Source organism: Passer montanus, unplaced genomic scaffold (assembly GCF_014805655.1).
Source record: "Passer montanus isolate IOZ18808 unplaced genomic scaffold, ASM1480565v1 scaffold22, whole genome shotgun sequence".
Classification (NCBI taxonomy): domain Eukaryota; kingdom Metazoa; phylum Chordata; class Aves; order Passeriformes; family Passeridae; genus Passer; species Passer montanus.
The window spans coordinates 4,554,357-4,577,884 of record NW_024366815.1 but is presented as its reverse complement, the minus strand read 5'-3'; the positions used below and the strand labels follow the sequence as shown (position 1 = coordinate 4,577,884).

General features: G+C 42.1%; 3 protein-coding genes across 6 annotated transcripts in view; 1 reads left to right on the top strand and 2 right to left on the bottom strand.

The window, feature by feature from the left end:
* Window positions 1-1,659, bottom strand: part of LOC120502368 — a 2,789-nt gene extending 1,130 nt beyond the window's left edge. The window contains exon 1 of one of the 2 annotated variants that reach the window (XM_039709717.1): window positions 1-1,659. In XM_039709717.1, the coding sequence (XP_039565651.1) occupies window positions 1-115 (115 nt within the window). In that variant the 5' untranslated portion in view covers window positions 116-1,659. The other variant, XM_039709716.1, reaches the window with a different exon arrangement.
* Window positions 1-10,176, top strand: part of HMGCS1 (3-hydroxy-3-methylglutaryl-CoA synthase 1) — an 11,464-nt gene extending 1,288 nt beyond the window's left edge. The window contains exons 1-10 of one of the 3 annotated variants that reach the window (XM_039709712.1): window positions 2,071-2,202; window positions 3,331-3,788; window positions 4,160-4,285; window positions 4,784-4,948; window positions 5,656-5,824; window positions 6,019-6,189; window positions 6,972-7,078; window positions 7,423-7,548; window positions 7,817-7,980; window positions 8,378-10,176. In XM_039709712.1, the coding sequence (XP_039565646.1) occupies window positions 2,186-2,202; window positions 3,331-3,788; window positions 4,160-4,285; window positions 4,784-4,948; window positions 5,656-5,824; window positions 6,019-6,189; window positions 6,972-7,078; window positions 7,423-7,548; window positions 7,817-7,980; window positions 8,378-8,470 (1,596 nt within the window). In that variant the 5' untranslated portion in view covers window positions 2,071-2,185 and the 3' untranslated portion in view covers window positions 8,471-10,176. Of the gene's footprint in view, window positions 1-2,070; window positions 2,203-2,241; window positions 2,353-3,330; window positions 3,789-4,159; window positions 4,286-4,783; window positions 4,949-5,655; window positions 5,825-6,018; window positions 6,190-6,971; window positions 7,079-7,422; window positions 7,549-7,816; window positions 7,981-8,377 lie in introns of those variants that run through there. The other 2 variants (XM_039709714.1, XM_039709713.1) reach the window with 2 other exon arrangements.
* NIM1K (NIM1 serine/threonine protein kinase) lies at window positions 8,759-21,852 on the bottom strand. Its single transcript, XM_039709715.1, has 5 exons — window positions 21,705-21,852; window positions 21,179-21,370; window positions 20,381-20,769; window positions 14,512-14,780; window positions 8,759-12,578 (listed from the first exon to the last, which is right to left on the bottom strand). Exons 3-5 carry the CDS (start codon window positions 20,670-20,672, stop codon window positions 11,829-11,831), a joined length of 1,311 nt encoding a protein of 436 aa, XP_039565649.1. The 5' UTR covers window positions 20,673-20,769; window positions 21,179-21,370; window positions 21,705-21,852; the 3' UTR covers window positions 8,759-11,828.
* Between the last annotated feature and the right edge of the window lie 1,676 nt (window positions 21,853-23,528).

Here is a 23,528-nt window from a genome sequence, read left to right as displayed (position 1 = left end):
CCTGGCGGCGGCGCGGGCGCCGTGCGCGACTGTCCCCGCGGGACCCGCCGGGGGCGGCGCAGCCGGGGCTGCGCGGGCACTGCCCGTCCCGCTGGGCCTCTGCACCCAAAGGCATCGCTTGTAGCCAGCTAGGCCGGGACTTAATGCCTGCCTTTGAGTGAAGTGTTACGTTAGAGTTGAAAACTCAGGCAGGAAATAAGAGAGTAAAATTATTGACATGATATGCTCAAATTCCTAAGAAAGATAATAATGCCACCAGTTGTTACAAGTGAACGAGTTTCTGGTAGCACAAGCACAAAGAAGTGGCTTGTCTTATGCTTCTTGTTCATTCCCAGCAGCATCATAAGGAGACACAAAACAAAGCATGCTTCTCATTTCCATAAATCAAAGTATTTGGGGTTCTTGTTATTTTAAACCAAATTATACTTCTCAGAAAGTTCTCATTTTCAGTAAAAACTCAGTGATAGGATGTTGTTTGCTGTTTGACCAGGAAGACAAAAGACTGTCTGTTTTACACTGAGTAAACAATTTTTTTTTTCTGTAATGACTGACTGACTCAAGATGTCATATGTCCCATTTCCTTCAGTGGTCAGAGTATGCTTACAAAGCAGTGCTTCTCATGGCAGCAGCACCTGGCAGCCCAGACTGCCACCCTGCTGGGTGTGACTGGGGAGCCTGGGAACACAAAAGAAACACTCTCCCTGTGGTTGTGTTCTACACAAAGTTTTCTGTGAGAGAGCTGCAGCAAGTAACATCACCTGAATGCTAGTTTTGGCATCTCAAAGTTCTGCAAGGAGCAAGCACAGAAAACACTGGCTTGCATCAGCTCTCATCAAGAATGTAATTCCTTTTGGCATGCCAACTGCCTGGTTAAAAGCTGCTGTTCTCCTATGCCCATTATTTATCAAGTCCATTACATGCTCCATGCAGGCTTCAGGGAGACCTCGCTGCACCCTTTCAGTACTTAAAATGAGCTTATTAAAAATTAGAGGGAGAGGGGCTTCTTGCAAAAACATGCAGTGACTGGACGAGGGGAAATGGTTTCAAACTGAGAGTACATTTAGATGAGATATGGAGAGGAAATTCTTTAGGGTGAAGGTAGTGGGGCGCTGGCCAGGTTGCCCAGAGGAGCTGTGAAAGCCCCGTCCCTGCAAGAGTTTAAAGCCTGGCTGGATACACTGAGCAATCTGGTCTAGTGGAAGGTGTGCCAGCCCATGGCAGAGGGTTGGAATGAGATAATCTCTAAGGCCCCTTCCAACCCAAGCTGTTGAATGATTCTGTATGAATCTTAAATAAAGTTAGGCCTTCTGAGATTCTCTGGAGCCTCCAAATTTAAGCTTTCTGGCCCTTGGAGCAGCAGTGGGCTCTAATCTGGGTACACCCTCGGTGTGGCTGCCAGACATTGATGAGCTAGAATTTCCTCTTTGACAAAATGAGGTGTTTTGTGCCAGAAAGGGAGCTGGACCCCAAAGCCCTTGTACCAGCTGGGACCTCGGGATCTCTCTGTGGGCTGTGTCTACACTCATACGGGAGCCAGAAAGCATCTTCCTGCAGTGCCTGTGCAGATCTGGGATGGCACACAGCTCTTGGAGCCAGGTTTTGGGGCCCAGCGCTGCCGTGTGTCCCCAGGGCGTGTGTGAGGGGCTCGCGGGGCAGGCCCGCTTCAGCGACGGCCGCTCCGCAAACAGCATGAGCTTTTCGCTCTGCCGAAACAAAATCCTGCCCGACAGCTTGCAGAAGGCAGGAATAATTATGGGTTTACTCAGTTTGTGGGTTGTTTGGGGTTTTTTTATCTGTCTAGTTTAAAGCAAGATAAGGCGACACGGCACTGCTCCACGTCGGAAACAGAAGCGAGGTACCAAGGACTTGTCCAAAACAACAAACGAACAAACACAGCCAAGATCACACGGGGATTCGGGCGAGCTCAGTTTTATTTTCTGTGGGAGCCCCCGCCCGCGGCTTGTCCAAAATAACAAACAAACAAACACAGCCAAGACCACACAGGAAGCCTCCCCACACGGGGGTTCGGGCGAGCTCAGTTTTATTTTCTGTGGGAGCCCCCGCCCGCGCCAGCCGCGGAGCCCAGCACTGCGCCGGCCCCGCCCGCGCGCCGTGCTGGGCGGGCCAGGCTCCTGCTGCGCACGCGCACTGCCCGTGGCGCGCATGCGCAGCGCAGGAGGCGGCCATGGGATTCCGCAGCGTGTAAGAGGCGGGCGGCGTGAGGGGCGCGGGGGGCGCGGCGGGACCGCGATCGGGCCGGGCCGGGCCAAGGGGCGCTGGGCTCGGCCTGCGCCCGGGGCGCGCTCTGGCCCCCGGTTCGCACTGTTCCCGCGGCTCCCGCCCGGCTCCCGGGTGGGTAATGGATAACCTTGAGGGTAGGGAGAGGCGGCAGCAGGGGACACAAGCAAGGCGAAATTGCTTATTTTGCTTAAAACCGCGCAGTGCGCTGTGGGGCTGTTATTTGTTCCTTTATGCAGCTGGTCCCGGCTTCTGGAAGCTTGGAGCTGGGCACGGGAGGGATGTAAGCTGAGGAGGATGGTGCCGGGCTGTGTAACTGCGGGAGGGGGTGTAGGGTGTCCTTGGGAGCAGTGGATCCACAGGTGTGGTGACAGGAAACTTGTGGGGTTGGAATAAGGAAACTCGGCCTGTCAGGGAGAACACTCTTCATCCCATGCAGTGCTCCTCCAGGCGTGGTATTCGGAGTTCCACTGTTGTGGAATGCCAGAACGGAGTATGCAACAAATTAAAAAACCAGAAAGAACGCCAACACCCCCCTGAAAACAAAAACAAAAAAAACACCCAACCCACACAGAAATAATTCTACCTTGTTGCAAGTGACCTCTGTTGCTTTGTTTAAAAATAAAAATTATTTTGAAGAGTCTTGGCCTGTCTTAAGATGTTGATTTCCTAGTAAGTGTTTTCAACTAGCAATTCTAATAAAAATATCCAATGTTTCTAGCTTGGTTATATGCAACATTGAGACTTTGTATATAAGCAGAAGTAAGATACTGAGCATTAATTTCTCAAACACTTAACACATGGTGTGTGTTTTGCTTCAGAAAGATAGCTTGGGTTTAACCTACATCTGTTCATCTGCAGGGCTGAAATCTGTATTTTCACTTAATTAAAAAAATAATATAAAACTAATGATGTTTACAGTATGCCTGTACCAAAGCTTCACCAGAGAAAAAGGCTTGCCTTTTGCAAATGACGTTATAGAGTACATGCAACACAACTTTTTCCTTACAATTACAGGATCTAAAAGTAGGCTTCAGTAAATATATGTGAGTAAATCACATGGTTTTGTGGTTTTCTTTTTTCTTCTTAAAGATCTGCCACGATGCCTGGGTCTCTTCCAGTGAATGCTGAATCCTGTTGGCCCAAAGATGTGGGAATTGTGGCACTGGAAATATATTTTCCCTCTCAGTATGTTGACCAGACAGAGCTGGAGAAGTACGATGGCGTGGATGCGGGGAAGTACACCATTGGGCTAGGCCAGGCAAGGATGGGGTTCTGCTCTGACCGCGAGGATATCAATTCCCTCTGCTTGACTGTGGTGCAGAAGCTCATGGAGAGGAACAACCTTTCCTATGATTGCATTGGGAGATTAGAAGTTGGAACGGAGACCATCATTGACAAATCAAAATCCGTGAAGACTGTCCTGATGCAGCTTTTTGAAGAGTCTGGTAATACAGATGTAGAAGGAATCGACACCACCAATGCATGCTATGGAGGCACTGCTGCTCTTTTTAATGCTATTAATTGGATTGAGTCCAGTTCCTGGGATGGTAAGTCAAGGGTATTTTCTTGAAAAGTTACATCATCCTTACATCAGTCTGCCCTGCAATGACAGTGGTCATGTTTAACCTTATAAAATTCAGAGGGTAAACTGTTTATCTGTTCTAAAGTCTTTTTCTTAAATACCCTGGGCATTTGCCACTTCAGTTACAGCGTGAATAATGACATAGCTACTAATGTAAAGGTGTTCTGTAAATTTAGGTGATTGCTAATTGAAATGTGGGAGAAAAGTCAAAATTGAAGAGTCCTTTAATCTTGGTGTCATCTTCTCAGTAACTATAGTCTGAAAACTGCTGATGGATGTTAAGATGTGTCAGACTCGTGGCTCCATCTCATCGTTTTCCCTGTGTGTTTTTCCCAGGACGCTATGCCCTCGTGGTGGCTGGGGACATCGCTGTGTATGCCTCTGGAAATGCCAGGCCCACGGGAGGAGCCGGTGCTGTTGCAATGCTGGTCGGCCCAAACGCACCGCTGATTTTTGAGAGAGGTTAGTCCTGTGGGAGAACATACTCTCTTCAGGTCAGATTACTGCTTCTGCCCCGGAGCCTCTTCCCTGGTTTTTGTGCCTTGCTGAAGTGGCAGATCAGCTCCCACTAGTGTCAGAAATTGTTGTCTCTTCTTGGTCTGGGCTAACTCTGCCAAGTCCAGTTACAGGATGCAACAGGGAACAATTAGAGATGCTCCTACTTGTTTATTTCCTTGAGGATTCTCCAGTAAAATTGATAGAGTAATACCAGAGCTGAACAAAACCACATCCTACTTCCAGAACAATATGACAATCTTTCATTGCATGTGTTTGTCAAGCTCAGTCCTATTCTGCTTTTATGGACCATTGAGGAGCATGTGAAACCTTATCTTAAAAGCCAGAAGTGCCATGAAAAACTGCTGAACAGGGGCCAAAACTGCTTATTTTCCCACTTATGCCAACTGACTCAAAGCAACTGAATAAACTAATTTTCAACTCTGGTTGATTTCTGTCCCCCAGGGTTGCGTGGGACCCACATGCAGCACGCGTATGACTTCTATAAACCAGACATGGTCTCTGAATATCCCGTCGTGGATGGCAAGCTCTCCATTCAGTGCTACCTCAGTGCGCTGGACCGCTGCTACACCGTCTACCGCAACAAAATCCACGCCCAGTGGCAAAAGGGTGCGTAGCCTCTCCTGGTGGTACTGCAGCACTGGCAGATGCTCGAGTGTGTACCACACAGGCAGTTTTAGTATCTGATCTAAAAACTAGTCTGCAAGTCTTTCATGTTTATATGTTCTGAAGTGATTGAAGTAATTGCTGTCTCCTGTAAGAAATTATTTATTTCTGTTCTGGCATGTTTAATTTCCTGACAGTCTGTAAGCAGTAGTCTGTACAGGCATTTGTTGGTGTAAGATATAATGCCTTGGTTAAAAGCATACTGTTACCCACCTCCATCCAGACTTTTAAGAAACTTAGGTTAATATTTAAATGTTCTGTAATTATACTGGTTTGGGGGTTTTTTTACCCAATGTATTTAGTAATTGCTTCAATTAAGAGGCATAAGTGTAAAGAGAGGCAAATTAAATAGATTATTATGTCAAAAGGCTGGGTAGAAATACAGAGATTCTGTTAAATGTGCTTTTTGTTGCAGATAAAGGGCAAACATTGTATAGCTGGTGCAAAAGGTAGTAAAAGAAGAATTTTTAAACAGTGCAGTGTGTTAAGTGCACTTGACAGCCGTAGTTAGTGTTACTTTTATGTTTGTATCTCTTCTATGCCAACATGTTATGATGACTGGTGTCCTGCCAGCTCCCTCCCTGCTTTATTTCCATAATTGAAGTGAGTACTAAACAGAGGTTGTAACATAACACTTCTGCCACTTCCAGAGGGGACAGACAGACGTTTCACCTTGAATGACTTTGGATTCATGATCTTCCATTCTCCGTACTGTAAACTGGTACAGAAATCTGTGGCTAGGCTCTTGCTGAATGACTTTCTCAGTGACCAGAACCCAGAAACAGCAAATGGTGTTTTCAGTGGTCTGGAAGCTTTCAGGTGAGAATGGCTGCTGTCTACCTTATTCACATAATCTGTTAAACATCCAAGGTGTGTTCTTACTTTCTGCTATTTTATTAACTGCTTCTGAACTTATTTTTCTCTTTTGAATAGGGATATAAAACTTGAAGATACATACTTTGACAGGTATTTTATTAACTGCTTCTGAACTTTTTTTTTTCTCTTTTGAATAGGGATATAAAACTTGAAGATACATACTTTGACAGAGATGTGGAAAAAGCTTTTATGAAAGCTAGTGCAGAGCTCTTCAATCAGAAAACCAAAGCTTCATTACTTGTATCCAATCAGAATGGAAATATGTATACCCCTTCAGTCTACGGTTGCCTTGCCTCTCTTCTAGCCCAGTAAGCATAAAATTGAGAAATGCTTTCTATGAATAAGGTCATAAAAGGTTTTTTTCAGAAAGTCTTTTGTAAAAGCATCATCTAGCAAACCCTTCCCTATGATATTGCCTTAAGCAGAAAAAATAAAATTAAAACACAATTCTACACACACATTCACTTCAAGTGACACGCAGATTGAAAATGTCTATGTCAGAAGCTGATGCAAAACAGCTGCTTACTGCCTTGAAAGTAGGATCTTATATGTAAGGTATTGCCTGTTCTCAGCCCCAACTTTCCTCCTCTTCCTCCCCCTAGAAACACTCATGAAGAGAAAAAAAATCTGAATGTCTTCTCTGTCTTAATAAGTAAAGCCAAATCAAATTAGTAGTTAATTAATCAGTTTTTTTTCAAATACAGCCTTTTACAAAATCATATTAAGTTTACATTAAACCACTCCTGTGTCTTCTTTTTTCTTTCTTTTTCTTTATTCGGACATTGTCTTCCAAGATATGGGGGTTTTTTTGGCTTTAGTTTGCTTAAGAAGGAAATATATCTGATTTTATCGTATTCTGGGCATTTCTCAGGCATGTTTTTGCTCTAGGCAGCTTTGAAACTCATCACATAACAGCAGTGTTTGAATTAGTGTTTTTAAAAGTCAGCATTTATGTACATAGTATGCTAAATATGTATTATAGACACTATAATTTGCTGGTTGCTTTTCCAAAGCTAGATGCAGTTTCTAGTTATTTAAAACTGGAACTTTGGCTTAGTTCTGACTTTAAAAAGCTGTTTATGATTTGCAGGTACTCCCCAGAGCAGCTTGCAGGACAGAGAATCAGCGTGTTCTCATATGGCTCTGGTTTTGCTGCTACCTTGTATTCCATCAGGGTCACACAGGATGCCACTCCTGGTGAGTGACTGGAGGTGATGTCATCTGCCTCTCCTGCTCAGCTTGCTCTTGATGCCTTGTTGCACAACCACTACCATAAGGAAACCTGCAGGGCACTGCCTTAATGACAGCAGTACCACACCAAGAATGTCCAGCTCCAGGGAGTGTTTAAGCATCTCCTTGAACAAATAAATAATAGTCTTCAATCTCTGTTAAATGTTTCCAGTTTGTAATTGGGAATATTTTAAATGACTAATACTTCAGATTCTCTAATGCAAAAACTTTGAATGGGCTTGAAATATTCACATAGTAATGTGCAGTTCTCAGTACTGACTCTACTCTACATGGATGGTGTTATATTGCAGGTTCTGCACTGGACAAAATAACTGCCAGCCTTTCTGATCTCAAAACAAGACTTGACTCAAGAAAATGTATTGCACCTGATGTCTTTGCTGAAAACATGAAGCTCAGACAGGAAACACATCATTTGGGTAAGAACCTAATAAATGTTAATGATTCCTAGTCCTCAAGCAAAATGCTTATCACTTAATCTGCCAGACTTTAAATGATTAGGGTATAGAATGAAGGAAGTGTCCAGCCCTTTCTTCTTCTAAGTTGCCTGTGTTCATTTCACCCAACGTGTCTGAAGTAAAAATGTTGGCTTGTTTTCTTCTGTCTCAGTGCATCCAGTCGGCAAAGGCCTGTATTGGGTAAAACTACCAGGAAACAACTAACAATGTGTTACTCTCTTTCTTACAGCCAATTATATTCCACAGTGTTCAGTCGAGGATCTCTTTGAAGGAACATGGTACCTTGTGCGTGTGGATGAAAAACACAGGAGAACTTACGCCCGGCGCCCACTCATGAGTGATGGACCTCTGGAAGCAAGAGTTGGAGTTGTCCACCCAGGCATTGTTCATGAGGTGAACACTCGGCACTCTTTTAAAGTTTGATGTAAATGGTGGAACCATTTACATGTTTGTCTTGGCATGTGCATGTATGTTAAGAGGAAGTGGTTTTACAAGTTACATTGAATATTTTGTTAACACATGTAACGTACAAGCCAGAAGTACAAAGTTGAAACTGCAATTTTAAAAAGTACATTTCATCATAGAAAGAATGAAACCGCACAAGAATGAAAGAGGAACAAACTGGCTCTTCTCACATGATCTGTTTGCATGAAGCATGACCAATTTGATTGACTTAAGGCTAAGCCGTCCATTGTAGCATGAATGTTGTTTGGGAGTTGGACTAGCCATGAAGTATGAATGTCTGTGAACTAGAAAACTGTATTTAATGCTTTTTTTCCCTTCTTCTTAGCACATCCCAAGCCCTGCTAAGAAAGTGCCAAGAATCCCTGCAACAACAGAATCTGAAGGCGTTACTGTCGCCATTTCCAATGGGGAGCATTAAGATACCTCTGTGAGGTGGGGAAAGGAACGAGGTGTGAGGGCAGGGTGAGAGAGAGAGAAAAAGGATTGCAGTAGCACTGAAGTTTCAGTGTACACTAGTACTTAATTGGAGCATGAAAAAACTGTTTAGGCTCCTTGAAAAAAATCATCATAATATGGTGTGCTGATTTTATAGTATTTTCAGAACACTAAAATCAGGAGTATATTGGAGATAGAAGGACTTGCCAGGTGCTGTGGGGATTCCTTAACATGTCTGAACTTTTTTAATTGCTCAGAAGTAGCTGTAGTCTATTACAAAGTCTTCGTACACAGAAAGGAAAAAAAAAAGGAATCTTCTGCCTGCTCTTCCATGTAAAATTATTTGAAACCTACACTGTTAACTTCTACTAGTATTCAAGTGTGTGCAAAATAGTCCAGGCTTTTAATGTTAGGGTTCTCAGTGCCTTGACAATAAGCAGTCAACCTTCTGAATACTGCAATTCTCTTTCACTTTATCACCTTCCCTTTCATATCCTAGTCTGCCTCCCATCACCCCACTGCTTTGGGACAGGCATAGAACCAAGAACATCCATTGCTGGAATAGAGCCTCTCTTCCCTGTCAAAGTGACTGGATCAAGAACGGCTAGGCTGACAAGTGGTTTTCTTAGAAGAAACTCTCTGATCCACTCTGTTAGTTACTATGTAATTCCTCCTAACAACTTACGTGATTTATACCTGCATTTTAAGTCACAGGAGACTGGGAGGAAAGATGAAGAAGAAGGGAGGTAGTAAATTTTTTTATTCTAAAGAAAGGGGATAATTAATTTGACACCATAATAGACGGTTTAGTAGAATATCCAAGACAGCAGAATTTTCAAATAAAATTTAGAGCTATTAGGAGCTGTTTTAATTGGCAAACAAAGGAAGAGAGTGATGTTTATTACTTTGTCTGGAACTGTAGCCTATTAGTTGTCTTTTATATAATACATTTCCAAAAGACTCTTTCTAGCTTTGAATCTGGCTTTGTACTTTGAAGTCCTTCTCACTATTGGTAATACTGTAGGAGTGGAGTCTTTTATTTCTTTTCCCCCTTCCCTAGTGTGTGAGCTAAAGCTATCCATTTTGCAAGCAGTAGATAGATTTACAGTGGTTATGGGGAGTCCATTCTGGTAGATTTTTAAAGCCCAGATTGGAAATGAACTATGATATGAGCCTTTTAAGCTTGTAATATATATATATATACATATATATGTATATATATATTTAAGTTGAGCTAATGTACAGAATGAAGTTTCATTGAATTTATTTCTTTGCTAATTCTACGAAGCTACATTATCTAATATAAAGTAGCAAAAAATTATTTCTGTTAATTACATTTTTTCGTGTGTGTAATGAAGTGTTTGTATTACCTGTCACTCACTAGGATTTGATAACTTGCTGTATTGTACAGTCAAGCCTTGGTAAAATAGTTGTTTATTATAAATTGATGAATACTAATCTGTTTGTTCTGCTGAAAATGATGGAGCAATGCATGATGATAGTGTTTGCAAGTATTTTGGTTTAAGTTGCCCTCTTGAAACTTAACTTTGGCACCTGTAAAACAAACTGTCATGGAACAAAGTCCATTGCTGGCAGTGGACAAGCCAAGAAGTGAGCTACTGGCACAGGCCTCACGGGTCTGTGAGGCTGATCATTTATTAAAATAAAGTTTGAGATATTTGAAACCTGTTGGACTAGTGCTGACTTGTTGGTTTTTTAGGATGGATTTATTTTTCTTTAACAGGAAAGAGGAAACTGGCTCTGGTAAAAATCCAGGAGTTGTGGGGTCACAAGCTATGTGGACATTCTGCATCTTTCTGCTTAGTAATTCCATTACAAAAGTGGACAAAAGAGTTGCTTAGGCTGGTGTAAAACAATTTTATCAGGGCCATGTTTCAAGATAACTTAAAATGCTTTTATATGGAAACTGTTTATAGTGGAGGAATTAATAACCACTTTATGAAATGGAATTAATTACTGGTTTATAAATACTGGTATTGTTTTATTTACTCTCAGAAATTCTGTGAAGGAGGTTTGGTTCTTGCTTTGTACACACCTGAGCTTCACTGAGTCCAGTTTCCCATGCATGGCCTTTCAGAGTCATTCCACTGCTCATTTATATGAATCTTTCCCTCTAAAGTGAAATGATTGTCTCATTGGTGTCGTAACAGAGAAGACATCTAGCCTTTAAATGTGAGAGCACCAGCTGTGCGTCTGCACACCTTGTGTTGGGTATCTTCCCTTAGCTAAACTCAAAGGTTCCACCTCTTAGCTGAGGCATGTCAGCTGTCCCTGTTCAGAGAACAGCTGCCACACTTGTCCTTTGCACTAGAGTTGATGCTGTTGAAGATCTAAGCATGGAATAAGTGACTAAAGCTGAAAATCAGAGCATCTGCATTTTGGTGATGCTCAGAACAGCTGGAGTTGTCAGACTGTCCAGGTTTTAACTTGCAGTGATCAAGTGTCACAATCAGCTTTGTGTGAGCTTTGGTTGCCAAAGCGGGACAGCAGGAGTGAGCACAAGCCTGTAACGCTCAGTGAACATAAGCAGATTTTGCTGCTGCTTGCATTCAGCTGCTGGTAACAAGGGCTAAGTGAAGAACTTAAAACTACAGGGGTTTTGGAGTATGTTTAAATCTTTCTTTATTGGAATGCAGCTGGAGTCCAAGCAGTTCCAGAGTGGCAGAATCGTGCAAGCAGTGGAAGGCATCAGAGGGGTAACTGATGGAAGCCCAATCAGTCAGGCACCCACACATACAGGGTTAAAGTACTGAATCCTGATTTGTCTTCTGGAATCGTGACAAGCTGGGAACTGCAGCCACCAACAGCTTTGATGTTTCTTGAAAGAAAATAAAATGCTTTTTAAAAACTAACTTGTAAAAATTTGATGAGGAAGTTCAAAAGAAGAATTTGCAATTGTTTATAGTCTGGTCTCTGCTTAAATTTAGTTCTCTGAAAACTGTCCTGGTTTGCAGTGGTGAAGTTGTGTTGAGCTTGGGTACAGCTTTCAGAAGTTGGCTGTTACATGTTTGTGCAGAGCATCTCCCAAATGGGTTAAGTGAAGTAGCATGCTGTTTATTCAGAGATCCCCTCCACTCATGATCTTTGCAGTTACTGGGTTCTTGCTCAGGCTATACATAGTACCAAGTATCTGGATAAAGGGTCAAACAAATGCACAAGAGTTCTGTTTTTGAGTGCTTCACTCTTAATTGAGAAATGCAAAGAAAATGAGGCATTTTTGGTTTATTCAAAAATTACAAAAAAACGAAACACTACAACTTAAGGATAAGTGAATAATCCCCTTTGTCAAATGTGCAGAGCATAAAGCCTGCAGTGCAATTTTATAAAATAGAACACAGCTTGGATGTGTGTTTAATGCCACTGTAAGAAGCAATTCCGTTCCTCGAGTCGTCTTCTTTTGGATCTGGCTGGGACATGATAGGAACAGATTCAAGTGCCCTTTTCTTCTGTACTCTGTGCAACACGATTCTGTAGACCCCCGTTATGGAGCTGCGTGCGTCTCGTCCCCGGTTGTTCTGAATGTGCTGTTCTGTGATTCCCAGATCTTCCAGAATATTTTTCACTTCAACTTCTTCTTCTTTTAGTGTACTGATATCTGATAAATATTTCGGATCCAGTTTAAATGTCTGTAAAGGTTTGGGGAACTGTATTCCTTGCATCCATTCACTGTTCATAATCAGTTTGACAGAGTATCTCTTGGTTGGTACTGGCTGAAGCACTCCTTTTATCAGTTTCTGGCAATTTTCTGAGAGGCAGGGAGGCAAAGTGTATGTCCCTTCAAGAATGCACTTTTTCAGTTTGCCTACTGTATCTGCCCGGAATGGCATGCTACCTGTCATCATGAAGTATAAGAGGATTCCCAGTGCCCAGATGTCTACATAGATGCCGATATAGTTTTCATCTCGGAAGAGTTCAGGAGCAGCGTAAGGAGGAGAGCCACAAAAAGTTTTTAAAGTTTCATCTCTTTTACTTATTGTGCTGAATCCAAAGTCTCCCACCTTAACACAGGTGTTACTGGCGTAGAAGACATTTTCTGCTTTCAGGTCCCGGTGAATGATATTATTGTCATGCTGTGGAAAAAGAGGAGAAGTTGGCATTGGTTTGTTCCCAGGAAAGTTCTCAATGGCTACCTCTAATTCATTAATTACCCTGAAGGAGAAAGGGAGTTATCCTGGGCAAATTCTGAAGATAGTATTGCAATTGGAAAAAATTATTAAACAAATTCAACTTAATTCTCCAAGGATACAAAAACAATTGAGTAAGGGGAGGAGAAGGATGTTGGGATTTTTAAACACAGCACTCTCAATTTGTTAACTAATAGCAACTCTTTTAAAAAGCAAATGTGTGACAGCAGCGTGACTAATCCTGCAAGACTAAACATCTTCATGTGCAAAATCTGTATTTTTTTGGGGTTCATGGCACTTGTTTTTGCAATTACTATCTGCAACTTACAGATTCAAACATTTAGTTCCCCAACTGAACATTATCACAGATAAAGTAAGAGATTTGCTATTATTACATTCTGAGATCTGATGTCTTATGAGGAACTGGTGGTGGCAGGAGAAAAGGACCACAGAGTTCAGCTTCACAGTACTTCATGTTTCAGCCAAGTTTAGTGGTGTTCTAGTTTTAGAAATCTATAATACACACCATAATTTCTATTTTTTCTTCTGTTGGAAATGCCAGTAGTAAGCTAAGGACTCCAACTTAATTTGCTCTGCTTAGTCATGACATACCTGTCTTGATTAAGTAAGAGTTTAGTTTCATCTTTGGAACAACTAGAAGGAATGGATGAGCACTCTCTGCCTTATCCTTTGGAGTAACACCATACAGTATCTGGAGGCAATAAAGAAACCCTTTGGCATGCTATTTCAACCTTCATCAGTAACAGCCAGGGATCCTCTGTCCTTGTGGACTGGCAGCAAGGAGATAGGATTCATGTAGCCTGGATGTGATGGCTTAGCAAAGGTGAAATGTGCAGAAGTTTCTGTGTACAAATGAAGAGGTTGGCCTTCTTGATAGTCTATGTTTAATTCTAAGAAACAGATGTAAATAAATAAATAAATGTAAATTCAGTTCCTGTAGCTGCAGGGCCCCTGTCCTATAGATTAAACGTTGAAGCTAATCCACCACTTAAAGCACATACAATCATTTCGTTAAAATACGTAAGAAATACATGCTGTTTATGTAAGCCTCGAGCAGTGTGCGGTGCAGTCTCCAGACGTCTGACCTGGGATCACCCTTGTTTCTGACTTGCCCAGAAGCTGTTATGTGGCAAGGAGGACAGGAGCCACCGGAGGGCACCCTGAGCCAATTTTAATGAATGCTGCTTCTCAGACTTGTAGAACAGTTCTCCGTGGTTTTATTTTTTTGAAGTAGCCGTAATTATTCTGCAAGGTTTAGAGATGTACCGAAGTAGTTAATTGCTCCTTTTCTGCCTTGACAAGATGCTTTCTGCTCTACACAAATAGCATCATCTTAAGTGTACATACTGAAGACCAGGCAAGAAGTGACTTGTTGGGTGTTAACCTCACAGATTTGCATCGAAGTGAGGAACAGGAATTGACTGTCTTTAAGTGACAGATTCACACATTCATTAATGTGCAAGCCGGATGTTTGCAACACCTAACCAGCCTCTCTGGAAGAGGAAGAGCAACTGATCCTATGTTTTGAAACAGGGAGGGAAGAAACGAAGCTTTGTTCACTGCTGCCCACAGCACATTAAAGCAAACAGAACACTGGTGCTAGGAGGGTGATTCCACCCACCAGGTGTTCCCAGTCTCCTCACAAAAGCTGTCAACAGGGAGGCAGTAATTTGAGGTGGATGTGAAAACCTTCAGATACCTTTAACAGCTCTTCTATAGCTGTTAGATGTTTTGATTTTTAGAAATGTGGGCCTGAAATTTTGGGTAACAGTAAATCTACTGTTGAAATTCAAAAGAAATATCCACAAAATGAGCTCAGAGTAGTGAGAGGCAGCATTCCTGTGTAAGAGCAACTTACCATGTGCTTCACAGCAGACACAATCTGGGAGAAGATTATTTTACACTCTGTTTCTAGCAGCTTTCCTTCTGTACTGATTTTAGTGAAGAGCTCCCCACCTCCTGCATACTCCATCACCAGGTGCAGTTTTGAGAGTGTCTCCACCACTTCATACAGCCTGATGATATTTGGGTGGTGCAGCTTTTCCATGCTCGATATCTCACGAGACAGCAAACGTTGAGTCTTCCGGTCTAGCTTTGTCTTGTCCAAAATCTTAATCGCAACTTTCTCTGAGAAGAAAAACATTTTTTTCCATGTTGTTAATGCAACAGGTACAAAATGGTAATACCACTTACATACAGCAATGCTTGGTTGCATAAGTGTATTAAAATTTCACCTCATCAGTATAAACTAAGCTGCAGGTGTCTACTAAGCCCTGCAATCTTTCACACAACCCCTGCCCCTTTCTGTCTACCTACTCAGTGCTGGGATAACTGAAGGCTGGTAGAATATTCCAAGGGTTGATCACATCATCTGCTGCCTTGTTATGCTTTGCTGTGACAGGCTTATACGTGTCTGATTTTGGTGTTCACTGCTGGTAGAGAAAGTCTGTGCTTTTGTTGTTAGCTCAGAGCTCCTCAGATGAGCCAGGTACTTGGGAGACTAACGGAAGTGTGAAATTTGTGTGCTTTGTTTCCCATCAGACAGACAAATTTCTGGGGAATTTAGAGGCTTTGGCTATTTTATTCTGAGCAGTGAAGTCAAGTTGCAAGGATCCTGTAAGACAGCAAATCTAGCTGGCACATACTGTTCTAGTAATGCAAAGCTGCTGTTAAGTCCTACATGTTTCTGGAAGCCTACATAGTGAAGCCAGAGGCCACAAAACACATATATCTATATATCTGCAGCTGCACCACATCATCAGGGTAGCTCAGAGCAGTATGAATAGGTAAATCACAGTTGCCCTATGTTCCTGTTTTAAAGCTTTTATCTTTACTCTTCTGAACACAGCCGGTATTTGAAGGATTAGTCTGGTTAAAACAGGTTTATGGTGGCTTTGTATAACTTGTCAGGACAGCAAAATGAAAATGGATCACAGCAATAAAAGCAACTATTTATTCCTGGCAAGAAGGGATTCTTGGTTGTTTGGTTTTATTTTCTTTTTTTTTTCCCCTCAAGACTATCTTAGTCAAACAATCACAGATTTCTTAATAATTAATCACTTTTAATAAATCTTTCAGAAAAAAAAACTTCACCTTAGTTCCTAGTAAATGGGAATAAATTAGGAAAAAAGGTGTTGTTCACTTGTTGCTGTAAGAAATGAGAGAGAAGGCTATTACATTTTTACACATGTTCACGTATAAAACCATTCAAATTTTTACTGAATATTATCAAGTTTTAACTCAAGTTTAGTACTTCAACATATATAAAGGGATGTTAAGGATACTTACGCATGTGTCTGTACAGATCAAGAAAGTTCCATATTTGGTATATTTACATTTTTTGTGTGATACATATATCAATTGATCTCCCTACTAAAGTGCAGAAGATGCTTGAAGCACATGTGATTCTTGTAGTGAAAGATGCTAAATTATCCCTTGACATGCCTGTTTTTAGGAGTCTGTGCTGAGTACAGGGCAGTTATCCTGGTCACACTGCTTCTCTGGGACCTGAGGGAGAGCCCCTCAGGGAAGCAGGTACCTCCTGTGTCGTGTGGAGCTGGGTGAAGCAGGAGGAAATGCAGCTTCTGACAGTGACTGATGACCTAGTGAAAGACCCTCCTTATGTTCATAGCACATTGATCTCTTAAACAAAGAGGAAAGAGCACCAGCTTCCAGTAGGTTATATTTGCACAACTAAATGCTTACAACTCTTACAAGGTTAACCATGCAAGCTGGGGACACTTGGGCTTTAAAAGAAAATCTTCTAGGTTCATTTTTTCCCCTTTCATTTTGCTCTACTTTTCCTCCTGTTAAGTTTTCCTGCTAAGTTTTAAGGGAAAGAGGAGAGGAAAAAAAGATTTTCAACTGAAGAGCCTGGTCCTACTCAAACACCACCATAAATCAGGACCAAGCTCCTTTAAATCTACATCATTGCAGTTGCAAATGCATTCCATGCAAAGAAACCTGACACCTCCCTTTTCTTTTCTAAACTCTTCCTTTCTGCTTCCAAACAATGCTTGGTTTATAAATCCTCTATTACTCTTGCTTAGCAGGTGTGCTGAACAGGACATTTTTAGCAGGCAGCTTATTTACCAAAATAATCACAAAAAGAGTTGAAAGAGATTTTGATTAACTATATGCACTGTATGAGTTTTGAAAAGTGCTAGGTGAAATCTTAGTAATAGAAACTTGGAAAAAGTTGGGAAATAATTTCAGGAAGAAATGGTGTATGATATGATGGCAGAAGGAAAAATACACAAACAAAACACAGGTAAAATTGCTTAAAAAAACCCCCAAAAACTGGGTGCCTGGACATTCCTGCTTTTGCAATTTGTGTCACATTAGACAGACTTCTTGCTAGCTATAAATTTTGTATACCCGTAATTGATTCTATTCAGCTGTGCTCTCACACTTTCTTTGTCAGATGGAAGGCATGTAAAATAAAAGTTATACAGGGCTTAGGAATTTAACAGTCCTTAGCAAGAAAACACCATGAACTTCTGGAGAAAATCTCTGCCAAAATTCACGTTAATATAGTGGGCAAAGCCCCTGAATAACACAACACACATAGAAACATAAATCAGAAAAGACATCTAAGATCATGAAGTCCAACCTGTCAGGCACACCACTAAACATTGTCCCTAAATGGCACATCTACACATCTTTTAAGTATCTCCAGGGATGGTGACTTCATCAGTCACTGTGTAGCCCCTTCCAAGGCCTGACTGGCCCTGTGGTATAGAAGTTTTTCCTGATGTCCAACCTAAACATCAACTTTTCCTGGCACAATTTGAGGCCACTTCCTCTTACTCTGTCCCTTGCCACCTGGGAGAAGAGGCCAACCTCCACCTGACTACACCCTCCTGTCAGGCAGTTGTGGAGAATGAAAAGGTCTCCTCTGAGCCTCCTTTCCTGTGAGCTGAACACCCCCAGCTCCCTCAGCTGCCCCTCACAGGACTTGTGCTCCAGACCCTGCCCCAGTTTTGTTGATCTTCTCTGGACTCTCCAGTACTTCAAAGTCTCTCTTGTAGTGAAGAGTCCAAAACAAATAAAACATAGCAGTGTAGGTGTGGCCTCAGCAGTGCCCAGTACAGGGGACAATCCCTGCCCTGGCCCTGCTGCCCATGCCATGGCTGATCCAGGCCAGGATGCCATTGGCCTTCTTGGCCACCTGGGCACAGCCTGGCTCATGTTCAGCTGCTGTCAGCAGCACCCCCAGGTCCTTTCCAGCCTCTCTGTCCCAGCCTGTGGCACTGCCTGGGGCTCTTGTTACCCAAGGGCAGGACCCAGCACTGGGCCTTGTTGAACCTCACCCCACTGGCCTCAGCCCATCGATGCAGCCTGTCCAGATCCTCTGCAGAGCCTTCCTGCCCTCCAGCAGATCAACACTCCCAACTAATGTGCTGTCACCTGAAAACTGAGTGACATTAATTAGGGCTGGCCCCAATACTGAGCCCTATGGAACTCTGCTGGTGACCAGCCCTAGATGGTCATAACTCCATTCAGCACCACTCCCTGTTTCCAGCTAGCCAGCCAGCCTGTCCAAGACATGGAACATGGCATCCACATCATAGCACCAAAGATTTTTCTGTGTTTACTAAACAACCAAGACAGCCCTTGTGAGGGAAAAAAGGTTCATTATCCAGTATGATCCTGAAGTTTTTTCCTCTCTCTCTCTCTAGAAATCATGTGTCCTGCTGCAAAAGATCACAAGGGCAATAGAAAAGCATATATATGTAATCATCTTAGTAAAAAAAAAAAAAATGGTTTCCTCTTTTGATACAGGAGAGAGACCATATTAAAACTGGCAGTAACTGAAGAGCTGAACAGCCCTCTGACACACACACCACCCTCTTCCAGAGGGACCAGCATTAATGATAAAGCCTTTTATTTATATAATCAGATTTTTAAAAAAAAGACTTGCACTCATGTACACTGTGCAGGAACATAATTTCATTGCCAACACAACAATGTGTATCTACCACAAAAAACAGATTCATCTTTGGTGGTGGTGAGTGTGTATACATGAATGCCTATGTGCACGTTCCTGTTCTTCTGTCCACATCCATGCATTTTATTGGCACAGATAAACTGACAGGGAGAATGGGTCAGAAAATATTTATCTTTCATTCCTCCTTCCTCATGACAGTTACAAACTTGGCATAAATAAATCAACTCCCTTTCCAGTGAACATTTTAACCAAAAAAGTTACAAACAAACAAAAGAAAAATTATTTGAGAGATTTCTGTTGAAAAATAACCTTTTCCAGAGAAAGGAAAAGTACCATTTTGGTTTTGGAAAAATTATTTGAGAGATTTCTTTGTTGAAAATTTATTTGTTGAAAAATAACCTTTTCCAGAGAAAGGAAAAGTACCATTTTGGTTTTGATATTTAGTTTGTCCGAGCTTACTGCATTCACTGAAGTTCAAAATTTTTCAATCAGCTCTATTCAGATACTGAAGCAACCTGTTTCCTAAGTAAGTTCAGCAAAGGGTTAATTCAGAATCAAATTTCTAACTGCCTTTCATTAGCATTCCTTGTGTTCCCAGTACAGGAGCAGCATTTCTTCCAACAGTAAGCACAAAACCGTTACCTCGGGAAGAAGAAGAAATATCACAGAAGAGGAAACAACTTGTGGACCAAGAAGAACAGAGATGCTTTTCTGAAACAAGAATAACCAAAAACTCAACACCCAGTTAAAGCAACCATTGGGTGTTTTCACCCCCCTTAAATCTGGGCTGAAAGAGGTGATTAAAGAAAATAACAAAAGATAACACAGTTTTGGGGCATATCTCATTCTCTCATCTCACATGATGAAAGAAGGGAGAGTCAATCAAACTGAAAAGTAAAGATTCTTATAAGTAAAGCAAGATAGTAGTGTACAAAGATACACAGAAAACTAGTTATCCTGATCAACAATTTCTGTTATTGTCAAAGGCAGAAGAAGAAACAGGACACTTGCTGATAGCTTAGTTATACCTATGACTGAAGTGTCCACTGCAACTACCTAGCCTTTCCAGTCCTTCCTAGAAGCTGTAGATAGGGTGTTTTGTACAATTAAAACAATAAAACTAGCTAACAATTCAACGCAAACACCAGTTTGGCAATACCAGAGTTTGTTCCTCTGCACCTGTTCCTCCCACATCTGTAGCTCCCATCCTAGCTTTTTACAGTAAAGAACCATCCACAAATGAGTCGGTTAAGTGGGCACAGCATATCTCACCAAAATTACCGTGACCAAATAAAATTTTTTGTCCATACTAGTAAAACTTGTGATGAAACAAAGGAAGCCTTGCTGCCTCTGGCTGCAGGCAGCAGCATACCTGACCTGCTATCCTGGACATTCATCACCTGTATCCCTGCAGGCCAGGAGCTGAGGCAGGGAAGAGGGTGGATGGACGGGGCAGGTTGTAGGAGGGGAGGCCCAATACTACACTTCAAAGTGTGGAGTGTCTGAGCCACAGGATGTGTTAACTCCATGAAGTGCAGAGATGAACTTGACCTGTAATAGCTGCCATGTAGAGAAATTGTTTCTAGCTCCTTTAAAGCAGAATCCAACTCTGAGGATTTATGTGTGACCCTGTCTACAGATTAACTCAAAAACATTAAAAATACACACACACACACATACACACACAAACTCTATATGTGTATTTAAGGTTCATACAGCATCTTTCTTCCCATAGGAAGCTATTTATATAGGTCACTCAGCATGCAATGGTACCTACCTTTGGTTAGGGAATGAATTCCAAGCTTCACTTGTGAAAAATTCCCACTTCCTATTTCTCCTCTGACTCGATAGAAGGCAATTCTCTTTCCCAGCGTTAATTCTTTTACCACTTTTTCATTATGAGACATGTCCTGCATTAGTTTCTCAAATGGGGTCAGCCTGTGCTGTTTGCCCTCTTCATCTCCTTCATGGCACTCCGGGTGCCCATCATCTTCTCTGCTGTCCTCGTGATCCCACCTGGAACAGCGGTATTTTCCAAGACTTCCTTCATTCACAAACCCTGTTGTCATAGTCTATAGGGTAATCACTTCCCCATTTAACAAGATGTCCTGATAAGTTTAAACGAAGTAATTCTGTGTGAATATGCAATCCTGCACATTATGGACCCTGTGACAAATGAAGCAAAAGAAAAAAAAATAAAAATAGCAGCTTACAGAAAGTCCAAAGACTAGTTTGAAAATTCGTTCAAACACAAATCTGGCACATCTACATATTGAATGTTCTGTTCAAAATCAGAGATAAAACATCCATTCTTCACTAACAGAGTTAGTGTGTCAGGATCTTCAGCTGCAAGGTAAAAGAGGCTTTGCAATTAAAACTGCAAACTTTGTGCAATAAAGTGGCAAGGAACTCACTGTCTATGCAGTACATTTGACACATGCAAAATATTTGACATAAATATTCAGATTTTAGCTTGATTCTTTGAGAAGTAACTTGATAGACAAAAGTCAAACAGAAAGCTGATTAACTTCTCTGAATTAATCCAGATATTTCTAGCTAATTTTGAATAGCTGACCTTAAGAGCGTAGTTCTCCTTGATTCTGGTAAAAGTCCAAAAGCTGACTGTAGAGATTGCCTTTGATTCATTCTTCAGCCTGTGAGCTTGTCACTGTACCTTGGAAATGTCACTGTGTGTGGAAGCCTTGCTGCAAAAAGTACGCTGCCCCTCTGTTTCTTTCCCATGATGTGTTTGACAAAGCAACTGATTCTGAAAGATGACAGGAAAAGCATAATCTGTGCACCAGGCAAAAGAAATGCTGCGCCTCAGTATCCCTGCAGTCACATGGCAGGACAATACAGGATTAAGTAACTGCAATGTCACGTTAACCCTCCTTTATTTAGATGAGCTTTCTTTAACGCCTTGAGCCTTCTCAAAATTTTGCCAGACGCGTGGTGTTCCTGAGCAGGCAGATGAAGCAAGTAATTAAAACCTTTACATAACAGCCATACGCTTCACTGAATGACAGCATGACCCATACCAGTTTAACCCTGGCAGCACAGACACAGAAGTACTTACCCTTAATACACAAGCAACCACTTACCTTTAAAGCAGCGCACCAATTTTTTCTTCTTTACCTTTCCCTCTTAATCTTGAAAGCCAGGAGTTGATCAGCAAGTGCTGATCATGCAGCTGCACGGCTGAGGGTGGTGAGCTGGGCACAGAGCTGAGGCAGCGCAGGCAGTGGCAGCGCTCACCTCCCCTGCTCCCAGCCTGCAGCACACCCGACTGATGGACAGGGAGACACCCGGCTGCCAGGACAGGTGCACCAGATTGAGGGGGAGGGAATCAGACCACTAACTCACTGCCTGAAGCTTAGGTAGACAGTCACCTAAGGTGCCACACTAGCAGAGGGCATGTGACATTTGCCAGGTGGAGCTGCCCTCTAAACCCCACAATCTCCTTCGTGAGCAAGAGGAAGAGAGGTCAGATGCACGACCTAAGCGCAAAGAAAAAGCAGCTGGTGATGGCTTCATTAAATGGGAGCTGGAGTGGCACAGAAACACTCACCTGCTCCTTCAGAGAGGCCAAGGTGACTGACCCATGCTCTGGGACACTGCTCCCTGCCTTAAGATACATTGAAGGAATTTTGAAAGCCACTTTACCTCCCTGTGCTGCAGCCACGTTGTGGGTACACAAACCTGTCCCAGGGTGAGGCAGAAAGCCCGTCTTTCCCTCAGAGTCTGTGACTCTCTCACTTCTGTGAACCAGGGATGCTTCTTACTGTGTGAGCTGCAAACTTAATGGCTGACGCAGTTTGTAACTGGAACAGAGGGAGAATTTACTACTTCCATAATGCCTTTATTAACGCTTTTTGGCTTACTCATGTTTGAAGAAAAGAGCCCTTTTAATTGTTTACAGAAACTAAAAATAATAAATACATAATTGTATTATTCTCTGGAGTTAAACATAGAGTGAAACTCCTGACAAACTGTAGTATGTGTGCATACAGCTAATGGCCAAATGTTGATATTGTTATTAGGGAAGAGACCAAGTGACAAATGAGAAAATCCTTCAGTATTCTCCCACCAAACCACTTTGTCTTAGCACCAAATGTTCCCCCTAATTTTATTATTTTATACCTTGGAAGAAAAAATGTATGTGAAAGGACACCCCCCCATCCCCACGCAAACTGAAAAACTCAAACCCCACACTTTACACTCTGTTTTTTCTCCATTTGGGAAAAGGACAATTTCTTTCAGGAGTGTCTGAATTCTGATCCACAGAAAAAACTGATCCACAGTTTTTCTGCTTTAACCAGTTTCACATCATAATTGTAAAAGTATTCTAGGTAATAAAAAACTCCTTATATGAAACTTGACTGTATTTCACAGTTTTAATGGTGGGTGACACTCTAGCAGAGCAGGGCTTTTGGAAGCCACTTGTCTGCTGTACAGTGCCACAGCAATTCAGAGGCAGAATTCTGGCCCCATTCTGCCCTTTGATCTTGAGAACAGCAGCATAGGTTGCCCATATGAAAAGTCTGGAAAGCTCCAGGAGCAGTGTCAGGCATGCCATGTACAAACTATGTTATTTAATCAAGTTTCTTTAGTTGGGCAGTGACATCCTCACCACCAAAGAATAGTTGTAACTTATGGCTATAACCTCCAGAGCGGCAGATATGGAAAATTCTACTCCTGCGAAAGAAGAAACACAGAACCACCACCATCTTCTGCAAAAATTATCAGTGCCCTTGCAGTTAACTTGCTGTACAGAAAAGGCTGACTGCGTAACAACAAGGGTTTCCTTCAAACAGACTTGTGTAGACAAGCCCCTCCTGAGTACATTCCACCAAGGCAGAGAAGGCAGCTAGCCCAGTCCATGTGGATCACAGAGACAAACCATATGGGAATGCCACAACCTTGTG

What these genes read in the sequence shown, in the direction of transcription:
- NIM1K (XM_039709715.1), bottom strand. Translation starts at nt 20,672, where the DNA reads ATGACAACAGGGTTTGTGAATGAAGGAAGTCTTGGAAAATACCGCTGT. An exon ending in AATTCATTCCCTAACCAAAG is followed by an intron (nt 14,781 to 20,380) that starts GTAGGTACCATT and finishes TTTTCTTCTCAG; the next exon opens with AGAAAGTTGCGATTAAGATT. An exon ending in TGTCTGCTGTGAAGCACATG is followed by an intron (nt 12,579 to 14,511) that starts GTAAGTTGCTCT and finishes CTTTTTCCACAG; the next exon opens with CATGACAATAATATCATTCA.